Source organism: Piliocolobus tephrosceles, chromosome 3 (genome assembly GCF_002776525.5).
Source record: "Piliocolobus tephrosceles isolate RC106 chromosome 3, ASM277652v3, whole genome shotgun sequence".
Classification (NCBI taxonomy): domain Eukaryota; kingdom Metazoa; phylum Chordata; class Mammalia; order Primates; family Cercopithecidae; genus Piliocolobus; species Piliocolobus tephrosceles.
Genome location: NC_045436.1, coordinates 98,966,896 through 98,987,844, shown reverse-complemented (window position 1 = coordinate 98,987,844; position 20,949 = coordinate 98,966,896). Strand labels below are relative to the sequence as shown.

Here is a 20,949-nt window from a genome sequence, read left to right as displayed (position 1 = left end):
AAAGGCTTAAGGAGGACAAATAGAGCAGACAATAAGTAGAAGTCATGAGTACCTGAAACTATGAATAAGTAGAAACCATAGGGTAAACAGCAGAATGTTGGGGCAGTCAGAAGCAGGTGTAGTAGTAGAAGCTGAAATATTTACACATGCAATACAGTATCTGGGATTTGCTTCAAATTGCTTTCTCCCCAATCTAGGGTTGGGGAGGAAGATTGATACAAGTTGGCAATTCTTACAGCTGTTGCAAAGTGCCTGACACATAACACATGATAGGCTCACTGAATAGGAACATAGGAATTCATTATACTCATCTCTGTAGTACTTTTGTATGTATTTGAGATTTTCCATAACAAGAAGTTAAAAATATAGTATTTACATACACATATAACTCCAGAATCCAGCCACTTTCCATCACTTCCACTGCTATCACCTTAGTATGAGACACCATTATCTTTTTCCTAGATTACTGTTATAACTCTCTAAAAAGCCTACAAACTTCTACCTTCCCCACTCCATCCCTTTAGTCTCTTTTTCTACACAGCAGCCAGAAGGATCCTTTAAAAATCTAAATCTGATACGTCACTTCTCTGCTGAAACTGTTGCAATGGCTCCCATTTTCACTCAGAGGAAAAAGCCAATGTTCTTACAATGACCTGTAAGACCCTGAATGATCAGATTCCCTGTTACCTATCCAACACATGGTCCTGTTTTTCATGAAATATCTGGGGGAAGAGTGTTTAAAACAGAGGAAACACCCTGGAGCAAAGACACCAAGGCAGTGGCAAGCCTCATAAATTTGAAGAAAATAGCCTGGAAAGAGTCCCCAAGATCACCCAGAGCGGACCAAAAACAAGACCAATGTTCAGGAAATACAGGCTGATTCAGCTTTCCTAAAATTTAGGAATGATGTAGTGAAAGAGACTGGGTTTTAGAATCACAGACTTGCCCAAATTCTTGTCTTCCCATTTACTGACTAAAATTCAAGTTCTGATTCTCAATTTTTCTCATTTGAAAAATGGGGAGAATATAATGATTTTCTGAGCTTGTTGCTAACTGAGGTATTATGTATAAAACATCGAGTGTAATGCCCAGCATATACCTGGTACTCAAATGTAACACAAACATGTACCCTTCTCCTGTAGAGAAAATGGGGTAAAGTATATCCTGAGCAGATGGGAAAACTCGTTTCTTAAAATACCTCTCATGGAGTCCGCGTGAGAGAGTGAGCCTTGGCCTGGTAGATGAGAACACTTAGATCCGGTCCAGTCTGTGACATAACTAGCTGGGGACTTTGGGAGAGCCTCTTCATCTCTTTGGAATGTAGTTTAATCATCTTTAAAATGAGAGGATTGAACTAGATCTCTAAATTTTCTTTCAGTGCTAAGATTCTATGATGTCTCAATAACATTTAGTGATTCCTTCCTTTCTTAAGCAGCCCTTTTGGTGCGGGTCACAAGGGACAGGGCACTAGAATAATGGAAGGTAGAATGGGAAGAGGGAAATATTTACATTATAAAGTATGGCTGGTTTCATGGGTGTATGGCTTATGCAGGCTCAGAGGGCCCTCTGTGCTCAGTTTAATGCTCTTCTCTTACTGTCCTAAAATTCTCAATACTTTTTGAACAACTTTTGCATTTTCATTTTACACAGGGCCCTGAAAATTATGTGGCTGGTCCTATTTCTATGGATTGACTATTAATAAGTACAAAAGATATTTTCCTATGAGGAACTAGAGAGAATGGCAGCAAGATATCTCTAGGCACCTAAAGAGGGGTGGATGGATGGAAAAGATAGTTGCCTGAGATAAAATGGAAATGAGATAAAGTTATGTGGGGATGGGGAGGGGAAAAAGGAGGTAGATGGTCACTTCAGCATTATAAAGTGCTGCTTTACTTTTTGCTACTTGCTTTCTCTAAACTATAGTATTAGAATGCCATCTGCTGGCCAAGGATACACTCTTTCAGAGGTTTCCAATGCAGTGTCTTTGCTGCATTTCAGTGTCTAGGGAGTGTTCCAGAAAGGTCTGATATACCATATTCTATACTTTAAAATGATAATTATTAAATGTTTCTTCAGTTCCAAACTCCATATTAAACAAAGCTAATACAAAGACTCCTCTTGAACTGATCCACTAGAACTGCTTTCATTTATTGAACAAAAAATAATTTTAAAAAAGCACTATGTGCCAGGCAGAAAGTATTTAATGATGAACACTATTGGTAGAGATACTTAGGTCATTAAGAATTTCCTCAAATGGATACAAATTCTCAGGCTCATCTTGGGTCTGAATCAAAGTACCAAGAATAGCATCATCATCTTCAGCATTGGATGGTCATCTAGAGTAGGGTTATACTTTCACTCAGTGTGTGCTAATAATGCAGGATGCTGTATATTGCCTTCAGGCCCGAGGACCAACCTTCAGGCTATTGTCTGGAACAGATTTTACTGGAGAATTGACTGGAAAAGAAGAGTATGCAAGACAATGGCAGAAGATGAAAGTTAGGAGCAAATGATGGAAATCAATAGTCATGGATAAAGCACAGTGTTCCAGAGGGCTTCTCTCATCCATATATATCCTCATTGAAGAATCCATTAGAATGATGGATTGCGAGAAGTCCTCCCTGCCATGTAATCAAGATTATCAGGAATGAAAGGGGGAGCTTAAATAATTAGTAGTTAGGACTGCTGTGAAGTGAAGGAGTAGTAGAACTCTGAAGGAGGGCAGGCAAGGAAGTGCTCCCTAAATGTCAGTACAGTTTCAAAGTCACATCTCTCAGATTACAGGTAGTGAAACTTGTTCTTATCAAACGATTCTGGCACACTCACTATATTCACTGGAGAAAACACCTGAAAGTCAAAGAACAGTACTCTTCGTAAACTTGAAAACAAAACATCCTTTAGGTAAAGGAGTATATGCTCAATGTCATTTCTTGGTTTCAATTTAGAAACTTTTTTTTTTTTTTTTTAGACGGAGTCTTGCTCTGTCACCCGGGCTGGAGTGCAGTGGCCAGATCTCAGCTCATCACAAGCTCCGCCTCCCGGGTTTATGCCATTCTCCTGCCTCAGCCTCCCAAGTAGCTGGGAGTAAAGGCACCCGCCACCTCGCCTGGCTAGTTTTTTTTATTTTCTAGTAGAGACGGGGTTTCACCGTGTTAGCCAGGATGGTCTCGATCTCCTGACCTCGTGATCCGCCCATCTCGGCCTCCCAAAGTGCTGGGATTACAGGCTTGAGCCACCGTGCCTGGCTCAATTTAGAAACTTTTTAACAAGATTTTTTTTTAAAGGATACTGAAGGGCACAAATGTGACACAGAACTTCCTCTCTTTAACATATACTCGGAACACAGAAACCTCGGTGAGGATGGAGGTTATTTCACAATCCCAGTCCAGACTGTTTGTCCTGCGTGTTCCCATGGCACAAGGTGTTCAACTCCAGCAATACCATTACTCTGAATTCAATCTGCTTGCCTGCCTCCTCTAGTTTGTGAGCTATATGAGGGTAAGGATAGGGTCTTATATCTGTACTCTACACTGTATCCCTCTAACACATAGTAAATATTAATGATTGTAATTTGGGGCATGCTGGGCAGCCCCAGCCTCAAGAAAGCCAGCTTTCCCTATTCTTTCTTATACTCAGAAGATCTATTGAGGGAATCAGTCCTTGTTGTTCTTTACAAAGAGATAAACTTATTTTGAACCAGATCACCATAGCCATATCTGATTAGGTCAAAAATGGCCACCTGATCCAAGGGCAGTCAATTTCTATACTTGAGAGCAGCCAATGATAGAACTTTGTCCAAGACCAATAATTCTCATTAATTAAAACCAGGTTTTAATTTGAGTCTGTTGAGAATTTGACTTCAATACACAGGAAAAGTCATTAACTAGTAATGATGGGCAAAAGTTAAAAGATACAGATGGAAAAGCAAACAACAGAGGACACGAGGTAAAAGCAGCCATAAGTTCTAGTAAACAAAAACTGGATAGAAGAAAAGAGGGGTGAGATAACATTTTTAGATGTGGAAGTAATGAATTCTTGCTTCTGGTGGATAAAAAGATAACTTGTTCAGTATAGGCTCCTTGTACTCTGAGTAGCCAAGAATACATATTCCTTTAACCAAATATGCATCAAGCACCTACCACGTGCTAAATATGACATGAGTTTTAGTGGTGGACAAGACTAATCTATTTTGTTCCCATGGAACCTCAAATCTAGCTTAGCTTAGAATCTAGACATGGAAGACATATTGAACAAGTAAAAATTATTGTGATAAGTATGATAAAGGAGTAAAGGTAGGCTCTCATAGAAATATATGCTATCTTGAATTATACTTTCCATTGAACTATTTTTCATAAGATGCTTGATTGTATGGACTTTCTTGAATTCTTAAAGGGCCTAACTCACATTTCAGACTCCTGTTATCCTTATTTTCATACAAATTGGCTCCTACACACAAGCGAGAAATCACAAAATCTAAATAAAGGCTTTCTTTAAAAAACATAGCACTAACTCAGATACAGTTAAATGCAACTCCTTCTACCACTACAACATTTATTAATACATGGTGTTTCCAATTAGCCAGATATTTTTCAAAGTGCTTTATAATACCAATTCAAGTTCGTCATCACAACAAAGTCTGTATAACAAGAACAATTATTGCTAGTCTCATTTTACACATGAGAAAACTGAGGCAGAGAGAGGTTATATAACTTGCCCAAGGTCAACAGCCGTAAGTCGCTGAACCAGAATTTGGACCCAAGCAGTCGTCCTAGAGTCCAAATTCAATTTTACTTAATGTGGTTATGCAGATAAATTTTCATTCAAAATATCATCCATCAAATATGTATTAAGCATGACTTACATGCAGGCACTATGTGCCAGGTGCTGATGTAGGTGTTACAGATATGACAAAGAACAAGACGGACAAAAATCCCTGTCATCATGGAAGGGATACAGATAACAAGCAAGAGAATGAAGTGAAATATATAGTACATTAGATGATATAAGTGCTATTGAGAAAAATAAAACCAGAAAGAGGGATGTGGAGTGTCAGAGGTGAGATCACGGATGCACTTTTAAATAGAGACTCAGATAGCACTGAATACGTAACATTTGAGCAACACCCTGAAGCAAGTGAGAGAATGAACCATTCTGTTTTAGTCAGAGCCCTGGATTTGGATCCTTGAGCCAGTGGCGGTCTTAAAAAGAGCCTTGGAATTACACTGAGGGTTCCTGGGCTCTGTGATATAAACAGTCTAGGGCTGGATACAGTAGCTCACACCTGCAATCCCAGCTACTCAGGAGGCTGAGGCAGGAGGATCCCTCGAGCCCAGGTCAAGGCTGCAGTGAGCCATGATCATGCCACTGTACTCCAGGCTGGGAGAGACTCTGTCTCAAAAAAATAAATAGCCTAATTAGCATAGCCTATGGGGGCTCAAAGTTTCTAGCTGAGGAAGAACAGAGTAATGTAACAAAATAAGCATTATGAAACAAGCAATAGACTCCTTCTATCTTTTGAACTCCTTCTATCTAGGATTATTTTGTGAAGCAACAATACTGAAAACTTTATGAACTCTATTCTTCCCAGTTTCTAATTGTTATAAAACCAACACATGATCGATGTATTTAGTCTGCCTGGGTTACAAACTGATGAAGTCATTCTCACAATAGGGAGAGTAGCCTTGTCTTCCTGTGGGGGTCATTTTACTCATTCCCTTAGGTTCCTAGGGAGTACCCTTAATCCCCAGGCAAGAGTCACTCTATGAAAAGAAAGTTGTTTATGAAATTTAGCATGCATTGGAATGATGAAGAAACAGAGAAAAACACCACAGATGTACTATTCCTACATTCTATAACTTTGACCACTAATGAACCATGAATCTGTATCCCTCTTAAGTTGATTTAGGTTAGCTTTTTGGTGTCATCTTTTACCTTCTATGCCTCATGCTTTTCAAAATCAAGTAACATTTCCCCAACTTTGAGGTACTTGTTACAATACTCCAACAGCTTAAACGAACAGAACTGCATCTTTATGTGGACTACTTGCCAACATAGAAAATAGGGGGAAAATACACATTTTCTTTTGAACTCTGAGAATACTCTAAATTTGTCATTTATTTTTTAAGCATGGGAACATCTTTTCAAAAGAAATCCTCATGGAAGTCTAACAATACCTACACTGTCAACTCTACTCTGCACCTAGAAGAGGGTACACTAGCTCATTCTTCATGCAACAGTACTTGAGGTTTTCCACTTTAATACGCCTTTCAGGGAGTAAAGAATGGCATAACCTGAGGTTGTCACAAGAAGCCATTATCTGAAGCATCTGGACTTGTTCAATCAGATCTGAGTACAAAGTACTGGACTAGAAGGTGTCCTCAAAGTCTTACAATGGGTCCTGGAATATTGGGGTTTAGCTGGCAGCAGAACCTCCTCCTTTCATATCTATCACTACCTTTTAGCTATCAGCTGGAACATGGGGGCCAAAAGGGCTTAGGTGTCCTGTACCTCACAGACCTAGTATCTTCTAAGCTTTTCTACTTTAATTTTCTCAGCACCTGAAAAATTCACCTTTTAAGACCTTAAAGAGCCCCATTTAAGATATAAAGGCAAGAGCCAGGTGTGGTGGCTCACACCTGAAATCGCAGTGCTTTGGGAAGCCAGGTGAAAGAATCACGTGAGGCCGAGAGTTTGAGACCAGCCTGACCAACAGTGAGACCCTGTCTCTCCCTCTCTCTATATATAAAAATACATAAAGAGAATTATTTAAGAATTGCTACCCTGATTGCTTCCAGACAGTCCAATTTAATAAATTACAGGAATTATCTGTTTTAGAACTTTAAGGTTGATTTAGTCCCCTAATGAAGACCAATGTGACTTTTTGTTGTGGGGAAGGTGAAGACTGTCAAGCATTAATATTTTTTGGGGGGGGTGGGGGTTCTTTTAAGGTGGTAAGATATATATAATATACAATTTGACATTTTAACTATGTTGTATATATAATTCAGTGACTATTAATTATATTCATAATATTGCGTAATCATCACCACCACCATCTATTTCTAAAACTTTTTCATAACCATAAACAGAAACTTTCCATTAAGCAATAACACCTAATTCCCCCATCTCCCAAGCTCCTGAAGAATCAAATATTTTCTCCCATTCTATAGATTGTCATTTTACATGTGTCTGGCTTATTTCATTCAGTGTTTTTTCAAACATTATTTTAAAACACTTAGCATTATTTCAAGAATCATCCATGTTGTAGCACATATCAGAACTTCATTCCTTTTCATAGCTGAGTAATAAATAATTCAAGATACATATAACTACATTTTGTTTATCCATTTATGGACAGTTGAGTTGCTTCTACTTTTTGGCTATGGTTAATAGTGCTGCGATGAAACAGCATACTTGGTGTATAGTTGGTGTACAAGTATCTGAGTCTTTGTTTTAAATTATTTGGGATATATACCTAGAAGTAGGATTGCTAGGTCATATGGTTCTTCTTTAACTTTTTGAGGAATCTCTAAACTACTTTCCATAATGGCTCCATTATTTTACATTCCCACCACCAATGTTAAAGGATTTAAGTTTTTCCACATCCTTGCCGACTCTTGTTTTTTTCTGTACTATTATTACATTATTATTGCCATCCTAGTAGATGTGAAACAGTATCACATTGTGATTTTGATTTGCATTTCCCTAATGACTAATGGTGTAGAGCATATTTTCAACTGCATGTTGGCTATTTGTATATCTTCTTTGGAGAAATGTCTGTTCAAGTCCTTTGATCAGCACTTTTTTTAACTGGGTTCTTTTTGTTGTGGAGTTGTAGTATTCTTTATATATTCTGTATATTAAATCTTTATCAGATATATGATTTACAAATATTTTCTTCCATTCTGTAAATTGTCTTTTTACTTTCTTTATAGTGTTCTTAGATGCCCAAAAGTTTTCAATTTTGATGAAATGCAACTTACCTATTTTGTTGTTGTTGCTTGATGTTAGCTGTGGGTTTTTCATTATACCCTTTATCAAGTTGAGGAAGTTCCCTTCTATTCCCAGTTTTCTGCATGTTTTTATTAGGGAAAGGTATCAGATTTTACCAAATGCCTATTCTGCTAAATTGAAAAGAAATGTTTGTCTTTTTTCCCTTTGTTTTACTAATGTGGCATATTATGCTAATTGACTTTCTTATGTTGAGGTATCCTTGCATTCCTGGGATAAATCTCACCTGGTAATGGTACATAATCCTTTTAACATGCTGTTGGTTTGGGTTTGCTAGTAGTTTTTAAGAATTTTTTTTTTTTTTTTTTTTGAGACAGATTCTTTTTTTTTTTTTTTTTTTTTGAGACGGAGTGTCACTCTGTTGCCCAGGCTGGATTGCAGTGGTGCGATCTCAGCTCACTGCAACCTCTGCCACCTGGGTTCAGGAAATTCTCTTGCCTCAGCCTCCCAAGTAGCTGGGATTACAGGTGCCTGCCACTGCACCTGGCTAATTTTTGTAGTTTTAGTAGAGACGGGGTTTCACCATCTTGGTCAGGATGGTCTTGAACTCCTCAACTCATGATCCACCCACCTCGGCCTCCCAAAGTGCTGGGATTACAGGCATGAGTCACGGTGCCCTGCCCTTTTTGAGAATTTTTGTATCTACATTCATAAGGGATACTGGTCTGTAATTTTTTATAGCGGTAAAAGCATATAACATAAAACTTACCATATTAACCATTTTCAAAAGTACAGTTTAGTGGTGTGAAACATATTCCTACAGTCATGAAACAGATCTCCAAAACGTTTTCATCTTGCAAAACTATAACTCTATGCCCATTAAACAACTGGCCTTTTCCTTCTGTCCCCAGCCCCTGGTAACCACCACTCTACTTTCTGTTTCTAGGAATTTGACTACTTAAGATACCTCATGTAAGTGGAATCATATGGTATTTGTCTATCACTGGCTTATTTCATTTAGGATAATGGCCTCAAGTTTCATCCATGTTGTAGCATTTGACAGGATTTCCTTCCTCTTAAGGCTTAATGATATTCCATTGTATGTACATAATACATTTTTTAATCCATTCACCTGATGATGGACATTTGGCTTGCTTCCACCTCTTGGATATTGTGAAAAGTCCTGCTATAAACATGGGTGTGCAATATCTATAATTTTCTTTTCTTGTGATGTCATTATCTGCCTTAGTATGAAAGTATTCGCTTAAAAGAATGAGTTAGAGAGTGCTCTCTCAGTTCTATTTATTGGAAGAGTTTGAGTAAGAACAGAGTTAATTCTTCTCTAAATGTTTGATAAAATTCACCAGAGAAGTGATCTACTACTGGACTTTTCTTTGTTGGAATGTTTTGATTACTGATTGAATCTCTTTCCTTGTTATAGGTCTGTCCAGCTTTTCTATTCATCTAAGTTATCTAATTTGTTGACATACAATTGTTCATAGTATTGTCTTATAATCCTTTTTATTTCTGTAAAGTTTGGTGGTAATATGTACACTTTCCTTTATGATTTTAGTTATTTGTGTCTTCTCACCTTTTTCTTCGTGTAGCTAAAGTTTTGCCAATTTTGTTGATCTTTTCAAAGAACCAATTTTGGTTTCATTGATTCCCTCTATGGGTTTTGTATTCACTATTTCATTTATCTCTGCTCTAATCTTTATTATTCCCTGTCTTTTGATAGCTTTGAGGTTACTTTGCTCTCCTTTTTCTATTTCCTTATGTTGTAAAGTTAGGTTGATTTGAGATCTTTCTTTGTTAATGTAGGCATTTACAGCTATAGATTGTCTTCACTGCAATCTACAAGTTTTCCTAAGTTGCATTTTCATTTTCATTTGTCTCTAAGTATTTTCCAACTTCCCTTATGATATCCTTTTTGAACCACTGGTTGTTTAAGAGTATGTTAAATTTCCACATGTTTGTGAATTTTCCAGTTTTCCTTCTGTTATTAACTTCTAACTTCATTTCATTGTTGTCAGAGACCTTTCTGACTTCAATTTTTAAAACTTTGTTGAAACTTGTTTTATGCCTTAATATATAATATATCCTGGAGAATGTTTCATGTATACCTGATAAGACTGCATATTTTGCTGCTGTTGGATGGAGTTCCATATGTGTCTGTTAGGTATAGTTGGTTTACAGTGTTGTTCAAGTCCCCTATTTTCTTATTGCTCTTCTGTCTAAATGTTCTACCTATTATTAAAAGTGAAGTATGAAAGTTTCCAAAAATTTTTGTAAAACTGTCTATTTCCCCCTTCAATTCTGTCAATGTCTGCTTCATATATTTTGATTCAGCAATTTCTTGGTTGCTGTAAACTTTTGACTGTTTTCCAGCATTCTGACAAAGTTATTTCAGACATCTTTTGCTTGTTTTTCAATGCTGCTGTGGAGGGACAGAAACTTGGAGTGGCTATTCCACCATTTTGAACACAGGTCACCCAAGGTGACTTCTGACACTAGCTTTCACTAGAACAGAAAAAAAAAAAAAAAACACCACCAATAAATCTGTTCTCCAACACGCATATTTACAGATATGAACAAGAAAGCTGAGCTTCTCCAGTAGAGGCCTTAAGTCACCTTCTCTGCATCTATCTCTTCCATTCCATGTTGGTCCTTGAGTAATCCCTAAGGAATCACAGCATTCCATGAAATTTAGTTTAAAAAACACTATTATAAATCATTAAAGCCCCTTGATACTTACGTGTCTACTGCCTGTGATTTGATGTCATAAACAGTTGAACAATAATTTTGGACTAGATGATCTCTTGCTTATTTTCTGATTTACTTTTTTCCAACAAACTTTCCAACTTCTAGTTAATAAAATGCATTTTCATTGAGAAAATTTGAAAAATATGGAAAAGCACAAAGAATAAAACTATCTGTGATCCCATCTTCCAAGGATAACTTCTGTTAACATGGTTACAGTTGTCACACTTATAAGTCTAATTCTGGTCAATATTTTATATATAGCAATGATCACCTTAGCACCCATTTATTTATTCTAAATTAACAGCTTTTTAATTCCAAGCCTAGGTTTTCATTTCAAGCACAGGTTTCCTATGCGTGGAAACCTATAATCTTTATGAGATAAAAACACGTCACCTATTGACTAACCTTTGAAACTCCATCCTCAATGACTGCCTCTCTAACACCTTTCAATAAAACAAATAACGGGTTGATGGCTGATGATTAGCTTAATGAAATTTCAAAGTTGTAGGTTTCAACATCTTTGTCATTTGTGCCTACTAGTCAAGCTCTGCTCTAATGAAGTTGTTTTTAAACTTTTAAAAGCAGAAGGATGCTTTGTTTTGAAATAAAATCTTGTTATGAAATTCTAAAATATAAACAAAACTAAGTTTTTATGGTTGAAGTCTGTTTATACATGTATAAGTAAGTAGCACAAAGAGGTTTAATTGTATCTGACTAGTGTGTTCACAGCCAGTTCTGCTCAGCCTTCCAAATACCCAAATCATTATGCAGAACCCCAGGCTCTGTGATACTGTTTGAAAACTTCATTGCTCTGTTATATGTCCTCAGTCAGTATTTTTAATGAATCAGTTGGTATTGCTTCTGTATCTCTTATGGCTCCTTGGACAATGCCTGACACACAGCAGGTATTAAAAAGTATTTACTAAAATTAAAGAAGGAAAATCCACAAAAGGGAAAAGACGGGCACGTATCCATTACTAGTACTTCAAAACATCTCAGTAAGTATCCCCGCTGAGAGTATAGATCAGTAGTGTTAGATCCCACTGGTATCATACACCATTATGTTCTAAAACACAAAATTTTACAAGTATTTTTTTGACTGGGATTGTGTTAGTGGTTGCAGAATTTAACAAAATATTGTTGAATACATATTAAATTTCTTTCATGTGGAAGACACTGTTCGAAGAGCTGTGGAGATTGCAAGATGGCAAAAATACTGTCTTTCCTTTAAAAAACACTTAATACTTGCTAGGTTCTGTGGCTTATGCCTGTAATCCTGGCAGTTTGAGAGGCTGAAGCAGGAGGATCACTTGAAATCAGGAGTTTGAGAAAAGCCTGGGCAACATAGTGAAACCCCATTTCTACAAAAATAAACATTAATAAAAAGCAAGCCTGGCATGGTGGTGTGTGCCTGTAGTGCTAGCAACTGGGAAAGCTGAGTGGAAGGATTGTTTGAGCCCAGGGTTTCAAGGTTGCCATGAGCTCTGATTGCACCACTGCACTCCAGCATGTGTGACAGACCAATACCCTGTCTCAAAACAAATTAACAAAACTTAATACTCTAACAGGAGAGAAAATCTACATAAAATTCCTACAAAGCAAGCCAATGTGCCAGACAATATCAAGAAAATTTCAGTGTTTTTTGGGCCAGAGGTGGGGACATTTTGAAAGATGACCAATCTAACAAATAGCTCCATTAATAGGAGGCCATTACAGAATGTAGAGGGAAATAATAGGTGCCAAAGTAAGGCAAAAATCTATGGAAACAAATATTTCATTCACTGCCTTCATCTTGAGAAAATAACCCTCTCCTCAAGAAGAAAACAAGACATAGAAGGTGGAGACAAGTTAAATGTGACTTGTAAATGTGAAGTTTTCACAATTGGTATGTAGAAATACCAAGAATGGAGAGATCAGTGTGAATTGTAGTGAAGGAAATTTTACGAAGTTGGCACTTTAAGTTGGGCCCCAAAGGATGAGTAGGATTTAGACAGGTGAGAAAGCAATCCCCAATACTGGAAAAAATATACTATATTTCCAGTATAACAGGAAAAACATGCACCAAAGCCCAGAGGCCAAGAGAATAGTTTCCATGAGGAAAATGGAAGAAAGCACTCTGACTGAAGCAAAGAATGTTTCCTGGGCACCAGGTTGGCTGAGTAGAGTGGAGCCAGATTAACAGTGGGTATAAAGGTGGGAACTGCTAAGGCCAAGATAAAGATAAAAAGTGCAACCTAGTTAGGATGATAGTACAACTCTTTCTTTGTTAGAGCAGGGAGGGAACAGAGTCTTGCTCTGTCACACAGGCTGAAGGGCAGTGGCACAATCACAGTTCAAGCGATCCTCCCAGTTCAGCCTCCCGAGTAGCTGGGACTACAGGTGTAGCACTCAGCTAACTATTTTTTGTAAAGATGGGATTTTGCCATGTTGCTCAGGCTTGTCTTGAATACCTAGACTCAAGCAATTCACCCACCTTGGCCTCCTGAAGTGCTGGGATTACAGGTGTGAACAGTGCCCAGCAGATAGTACAACTCTTAAACAAAGAAAACTATGGAAGATATACAGAAGAGTTAGAATGAAAGAGAAGAGCCCAGGCACAGTGGCTCATGCCTGTAATCCCAGTACTTTGGGAGGCCGAGGCAGGCGGATCACCTGAGGTCAGGAGTTCAAGACCAGCCTGGCCTGGCCAACATGGCGAAACTCTGTCTCTACTAAAAATACAAAAATTAGCCGCCGTGGTGGCAAGCACCTGTAATCCCAGCAACTCGGGAGGCTGAGGCAGGGAGACTCGCTTGACGCCATGAGGCGGAGGTTGCAGTGAGCCAAGATCGCACCATTGCACTCCAGCCTGTGCGACAGAGCAAGACTCCGTCCCCAAAACAAAAAAAAAAAAAAAAGAGGTTGTAGTGAGCCAAGATCATGCCACTGCATTCCACCCTGGGCAACAACAGGGCAAGACTCCATTTTTTTAAAAAAAAAAAAGAATTTAAGAGAACAATAACAACAAAATGAATAAATAAAATGACCCAGAAGATGGAGAAGTAACCTGTGGTACAATCAACAGGGTTGTTGTTAGGACAGGTACTCAATTTGAAAAGGAAGAAAAGATGAAATTAAGATGAGAAAGAATAATTTAAGAGAAACACACATACTTCCAGATGAAAATTACAGTAACCAAATTCTCCTGTTGGAGAGATTATTCTGTAAAATTAATTTAATTCCTAGGATGATCACGAGGATGCTTTATCACATGGACATACTGGCTTGAGAGCTGCATAAGAAAAATTTGCATTATCCCTTAGGTTAAAGCAAAATTCACCATCATCTCCCTCCTGAGAACTTATTGCACTTGAAGTTCAGAAGGTTTGTAATGTCTTCTTAAAAACACTTAGCTATCTTTGGCCTGATGGTTATAGCATTTTCATGCACCACCTTCTCCACCCCAGCCCAATCATATTAATTTTGCTGACAGAACTATGGAAGTGTTGGATCATGGTTACAGTGCAATGATTCAATCTGTAGTCCCTAGTGCATATTTTTCACTTGAACATGTGAAATAGAAAGTTTAAGGTGGTTGGACAAGTGCAGAGGAGTAGATGATTGACAGTGAACCCGGATTTCTGTACAGTACTTTTTAAAATTTAAATTGCTTTGACAATGGCAAATGCCAACTGAGCAAGGTGGCTCATGCCAGTAATCCCAGCACTTTGGGAAGTCAAGGCAGAAGGATCACTTGAGGCCAGTAGTTCAAAACCAGCCACAACACACTCTAAACTCATTTTTGTAATGTGGAATAATCAACAATCATTGGGACTCTTACAAGGGCAAAGTCGGAAATAGAATCTTTCAACTGAATTTAGTTAAAATAACCCCTCCTTATTTGCATTAGTTACTCTTCCAAGTCTGACAGACGTTCCTGACTCAAGATCAGATCATACTATCAACATACCCTCATGATAAGCATGTGACTCTAGGCCAAGGACAAGTTTAAAACCACTTCAAGACCTGTTCAGTTTATGTCATGCTTCTTCAACACTAATAATCTCAATAATTTTTTATCAATCCTACTTCAAAAAGTAGGAGTAATTGATCCTACCTTGTCAGCGAGAAGAATGCTTCCATCTCCGGTAGGGGCAATTGTTTACTTGCCTTTCCTAATTTTTGTAAAGATTCAATGCCACTTATGCCCAGGGTCTTTTTGTCTACTACCATCAGACAATCTGCATTACAGCACACAATCTAATTAATTATCAGGTAATGACTCTCTCATCCCAGAATCTACAAAGCATTTTTCTTGAAAGGCCATATACTATCTCTGTCTCTAAAACCTGGCAATTGATTTGGAGGCAAATTGGAGCAAGGTTAGGAAGCTATGGAACAGCTTTAAGACTGCTGGATTTGGAGTAATTTTAGGCTTTATAATTTTTTTAGTAACCTTAGACAATTCACTCCTTTTGTGTTTCATTTTCTAGTTCTATAAAATGCAGTACAGCCCCTTCAAAGAAGTTTTACGACGATTTAATGACTTTCTGTAAAAACACAACTACAGTCTTATCTCCATTTACTATGCACTAAGAGAACCACTTACATATCTGGGTGCCCATATTTTCTGAACAATTCAGGAATCATAATGTGAAAAGAAAGAGAATATTTGAAATTGGACCCACTAGGTAAAATCCAGGCAGTATGGGTCATTTTCTTCCTGCTAGCATTCTATTCTTGCCGAGGCTCACACTCAAAGTCAAATAACCTTTGGATTATTCTTCCCCGCCCCCCTTCCCCCCAGACGGAGTCTCGCTCTGTCGCCCAGGCTGGAGTGCAACAGTGGCAGGGTCTCGGCTCACTGAAACCTCCGCCTCCCGGGTTCAAACGATTCTCCTGCCTCAGCCTCCCGAGTAGCTGGTATTACAGGTGTCCGCCACCACGCCCGGCTAATTTTTGTATTTTTTTTTTTAAAGTAAAGACGGGATTTCAGTATGGTGGCCTCGCTGGTCTCGAACTCCTTACCTCAGGTGATCCGCCTGCCTCGGCCTCCCAAAGTGCTGGGATTACAGGGGTCGTGGCCAGGTTATTCTTAAGCCCACTCCCTTGAAGTACCTGCAAAATACGTGCTGGTCTCTGGCCCTTTTGGAAACTCAGTCCTGTGAATAGGACGTCCACCTCATTGGTGGTGTTTCAAATACTAAGTGTAAAATGCTAGAGACACTACAAAACCCACCAGGGGGTCCTTCCTAACACGTTGGCATAAGGATCCAAACGGAATACAGGGATAGGACAGGTGACCTTGGGCAGTTCCAGGGAGGAGTCCATCACCTGACTGGAATGGGCCTTTCAGTGGGACGAGAGTGTATTTCTTCCAATGAAACCTGAATAACCACCTTGCGTCCTGGAGTAGGCGGGCCCATTGACTTAGTATCAAGGCGGAGGCCGTGCTTCCTGTCCGCGGTCACGTAGGCAGCGGAAAGCCGTACCAGGCGCCTGCGCGCTGGGAAGGGTAGGCTCAGAGTGCTTTCCGGAACCCGGTGAGTGGTGGACTGCGCAGGCGGCCGGATTCCACTCAGTTTCCGGTCCGGCGAACACCAAAGTCCAGGAATCTAAGCATTTTCAGTTTCTGGGATTGTTAGGAAGCTGCAGGAGCGAGATGGAGGTGGACGCACCGGTTGTTGATGGTCGAGATGGTCTCCGGGAGCGGCGAGGCTTGAGTGAGGGAGGGGGGCAGAACCTCGATGTGCGGCCTCGGTCTGGGGCAAACGGGCTTCCCAAACACTCTTACTGGTTGGACCTCTGGCTCTTCATCCTTTTCGATGTGGTGGTGTTTCTCTTTGTGTATTTTTTGCCATGGTGAGTATCTTGAATGCAGAATTGGAGTGGTAAGGAGCTTAGAGATAATTTGCTCTCTTTTGGGCGGAGAGGGGACTGAATTCCGGAGGTTATATATGTCCAAGATTACGCAGCTGGTGAGTGTCGCAGTCGGGTGGGTGGGGGAGAAGGATTAGGAGTAAAATGTTCTTTTTTCTTTTTTTTTGAGACGGAGTCTAGCTCTGTCGCCCAGACTGGAGCGCAGTGGCGCGATCTCGGCTCACTGCAAGCTCTGCCTCCCGGGTTCACGCCATTCTCCTGCCTCAGCCTCCGGAGCAGCTGGGACTACAGGCGCCCGCCCCCGCGCCCAGCTAATTTTTGTGTATTTTTAGTAGAGACGGGGTTTCACTGTGGTCTCCATCTCCTGACCTCGTGATCCGCCCGCCTCGGCCTCCCAAAGTGCTGGGATTACAGGCGTGAGCCACCGCGCCCGGCCTAAATGTTCTTCTTTTGAACCTCCGTGGGCGTCTCCAAAGAAGTGTGGAGAAAACTTGGCGTCATATTTTCTCATGATTTGGAATGAAACCAGCTAGGCTTGAGTTCCTGCAGCACCGTGAAGCGACCGGAGAAGTTATTTCGCTTTTTGGAGCTTTATTTTTTCATCTGCCATTTGGGACCGTTAGTGACCCAGGTCATAAGGGTGTAGTGAAGATTGAGATCGTAGTGATTTGCGTGTTGCCTGGCAGTAGTAAGTGCTCAACGAAAGCTGTTTTTTACTATAAAGCTGTTTTTTAACCATGAGCAGACTACGCAGCTATCTCAAACTTAACATGTCCAAAACTGAACTCTTAACAGCTTCTTACCCAAATTTACTTCCCTTGCAGTGTTCCCATTTCAGTAAACGCCAACTTTATCCATCGTTACCTCACAGAAACCTGAGACACTTTGTCCTTTTCTTACACACATCCACATATCCTAAAACACCAGGTCACAAAATTTTATAGAGTTTACTTGTAAAACCCATGCTCTCCATTTTCATCGCCACTCGCTCTGAAAAGACAGTTCTGGCAGAGGATAAAGGAAGGGAACTTAGAGAATAGGGCAGGAGGAAGCGGACACCAAATGGAGACGGTGATAAGAGACAAGCTAAGGAGAAGCAGTGAGATGAAAGAGGGTTCCTATGGGAGAAGAGCAGTGTAGCCCATCTAGAGAGCTCTCCTGGACTTTGGAGTTGATTGTTCACTCACTGTTAACTCCTCTCAGTCACCATGCCTATGAGTTACTTCTGAAATTCTGACTTCTTGATAGACAGTCACTTTTCCCAACCCCCATCCTATATTTTCACCAAGATTTGGGTGTCTTAAGCCTCGCTGTCTGATTTCTTGGATGGTGTGGTAACTTAGAGAAGACAGAGAGGGCCAGGCACAGGGGCTCATGCCTTTAGTCCCAGCTACTTGGGAGGCTGAAACAGGAGGATTGCTTGAACTGGGGAGGTCGAGGCTTCAGTGAGCTGTGAACGCGCCACTATAATCCAGTCTAGGGGAACAAAGCAAAACCCTGTCTCAAAAAAAACGGGGGCAGGGGAGCCAGAGGGATTAATGGGGAGGATGGCAAAAGGGATAGGGATTTGTATAAAATTATCTGTCGAGCCATTTGTAAAGGGAAAGTTTTACTCTCCCTCCCTATTTTGGTAGAGACTAATAATCTCAAATACAGTGGGTTTTGTGTGTGTGTGTGTTTATGACCTGAATTTTCAGCTCTGGATAGAAAATAGAGGCCTTACAAGAAATGTTCCAGGCTTTTCTTTTTCTTTTGTCAATATGTAAATGGGCATGAAGTGTTAAAAATTGGGAAGATAAAGCAAATATTGCTGACAAATACTTGCTTTTTACAGACTCGTTTGCTGATATCTAAATTAAGAAGTTGGTTCTTGAGTGAATTCTGAAAATGGCCACAAACTTCTTGAATAAAGAAGACAAGACTCTCAACAGAAGAATTTCACATCTCCAAGGGACCCTTCCTTTCATTTTACACTTTGTTACTAATTTGCAGAACTCTATTAAATGGGTAGGATTTCACCCATTCCTAGCTAAGTTGTTAAAATTAAACCATTTGGTTCTTTAAAAACTTTCCAACATCTAATGGCTTTACAGGAGCTGAATATAAAAGCATTTATACTTAAAGGTCTTGTGTATTCATTAAGAAATATAGTAATGTCTTTTAATGTTTTAAGAGTTGATGAGGATTTAATATGATGCAAGTAATAGGGTGATTAATAAGGGAAGGTGTTTATGAATTCAAAAGCCAATTCAAAAGCAGGGAAAGATTTTGAGAGAGGGAACAAAGTATTCTTAGATTGCATAGAGGCTAAGTTCCAGTTTTAATTTTTAGGTTTAGTTGGACTCTGTTATGAAAAGATAGGTTATGGGTGGACGACAGGTTAATACAGGTTTAGAAAAAGCAGGTAATATCAAAATATTGGAAAGCTAGCATGCATGCCCTCTTACCTGGGTATCTTCCCCCTTTTTTCCTTTTAAACTCTTGAGCCTCCTAGAACGAAGGATTATGTGTTTCAAACCTATTTTTTATTACTGTTAATGGCATTAAGTGTGCTTGTGCCCAAAACATTTATTTTTATAGTATCTGTAACTTGCTTAAATACTTCAGCGAAGTCAGCATATTTACTCATTCAACAAATACTTGAGCCAGGTATTATTTTAGACACAGCAGTGAACAGAACAAAAAGGCATTCTTGCCTTCATAGAGCTTACATTCTTACTGTTATTTAAATCTAAATGTTATAAAACAAGAATTTACATTCTAGGGTTGATCAGCTGGTATTTAATCAAAAAGGCCACACTCCCATAGCAGCTACTCTAAGCTGTAGTAGCTAATCAAAAATAATACTGTTGGTCGGGCACAGTGGCTCAACGCCTATAATCCCAGCACTTTGGGAGGCCAAGGGCAGTGGATCACTTGAGGTCAAGAGTTGTGAGACCAGCCTGGCCAACCTGGTGAAACCCTGTCTCTACTAAAAAATACAAAAAAAAATTTAGCCGGGCATGTTGGCATGCACCTGTAGTTCCAGCTACTCGGGAGGCTGAGACATAAGAATTGCTTGAATCCAGGAGGTGGAGGTTGCAGTGAGCCAAGATGGGGCCACTGCACTCCAACCTGGGCAACAGAGACCCTGTCTCAAAAAGAAAATATTCCTGTTAGCCCTAAAGGCTTTACATGAGGAATGGTAAAAGTGGTCTCTTGTTTAAATTAGTTGCATTCAGTATATATAAATTGTCTTAAATATTTTGAGAATATTCCCCTCCCTTTTAAACAGGGAATAAGATGTGGTAAACTCTGTGTATCTTCCTACGTTTCAAAATGGTTCTTAGCGTTAGTCAAGTCTGGAATATAATTCCTGAGTAAAAGTTAGCAATCATGCCTTTAAGGTGTTGCTGCATCAACCTAAAGAGAACCATCTATGGAAGGTATGGTTGAAACATCTGTGGGAACACAGAACTGGGATTTCACTGAGTTTACCAAATCAATTGTGTGAACTGTTTCTGCACTGCTTGCTAATGGTTTCATCTAGTAAGTGTTTACTTATATAGCTGAGTTTGGTTTTATTGTAACAGATTACCTGGTGGTGAGATTGTGAGGTGATTAACAGTTCTCACAGTTTACTGTTAGGTCACACACAGACTTCCGATCATAATCCATACTGTCTTTTTGAGCCTAAAATCAGCCTACTACCACAACTACCAGATATTCTAGTATAGTGAAGATGGAGAGATCTTGGTGTGAAGGTTAATTTTATGTGTCATCTTGATTATGCTAGAAGATGCCCAGATTTCTGGGTTTGTCCATGAGGGTGTTTGCAGAAGAGATTAGCATTTGAATCAGTAGATCAAATAAAAAAGAGCCATCCACTCCACTGTGGGTGGGCATCATCCAATCCTGTGAGGGCCTGGCTGGAATAAAAAGGCAGAGGAAGGGCAAATTCTCTCTTCTCTCTGCTTGAAATGGGACATCCATGTTCTATCCTTGGACATTGGTTCTCCTGATTCTCTGGCTTTCAGACATGGAGCAGGGCCCCTTGGTTCTCAGACCTTTGGACTTGGACTGGAACTACACCATTGGCTTTCCTGGGCTTACTGTCTGCAGACAGCAGATGGTGGGACTTCTCAGCCTCCATAATCATGTGAACCAATCCCTCATAATAACTTTATTTCTATGTCTCTCTATATATATCCTGTTGATTCTCTTTCTATGGAGAACCCTGACTTAGTAATATGACATGACTGTAATTGGCAGTTTTTAAAATGTTTAAAATTGGTGGCAGTATGAAGGTTGAATCTTTCCTATAGATAAGAAATTGTACCTACGATTAAACTGTGCCATAGCAAGTATAGTGACTGCTTACATTACCCTCAGTTTGAA

The 20,949-nt window shown here is 39.5% G+C and overlaps 1 protein-coding gene across 1 annotated transcript; it reads left to right on the top strand.

The window, feature by feature from the left end:
* The first annotated feature begins 12,384 nt into the window (after positions 1–12,384).
* On the top strand, positions 12,385–20,744 carry C3H4orf3 (chromosome 3 C4orf3 homolog). Its single transcript, XM_023220047.2, has 3 exons — positions 12,385–12,574; positions 16,140–16,554; positions 18,407–20,744. Coding segments are annotated over exons 1-3 (606 nt in total). The 3' UTR covers positions 18,408–20,744.
* The last annotated feature ends 205 nt before the right edge of the window (positions 20,745–20,949 follow it).

Excerpts from the sequence above, each read along its gene's own strand:
- C3H4orf3 (XM_023220047.2), top strand. The coding sequence starts at position 12,385 with ATGACCAATCTAACAAATAGCTCCATTAATAGGAGGCCATTACAGAAT. Across the intron at positions 12,575-16,139 it reads AGACAAGTTAAATGTGACTT|GCCGTGCTTCCTGTCCGCGG; the intron begins GTAAATGTGAAG and ends ATCAAGGCGGAG.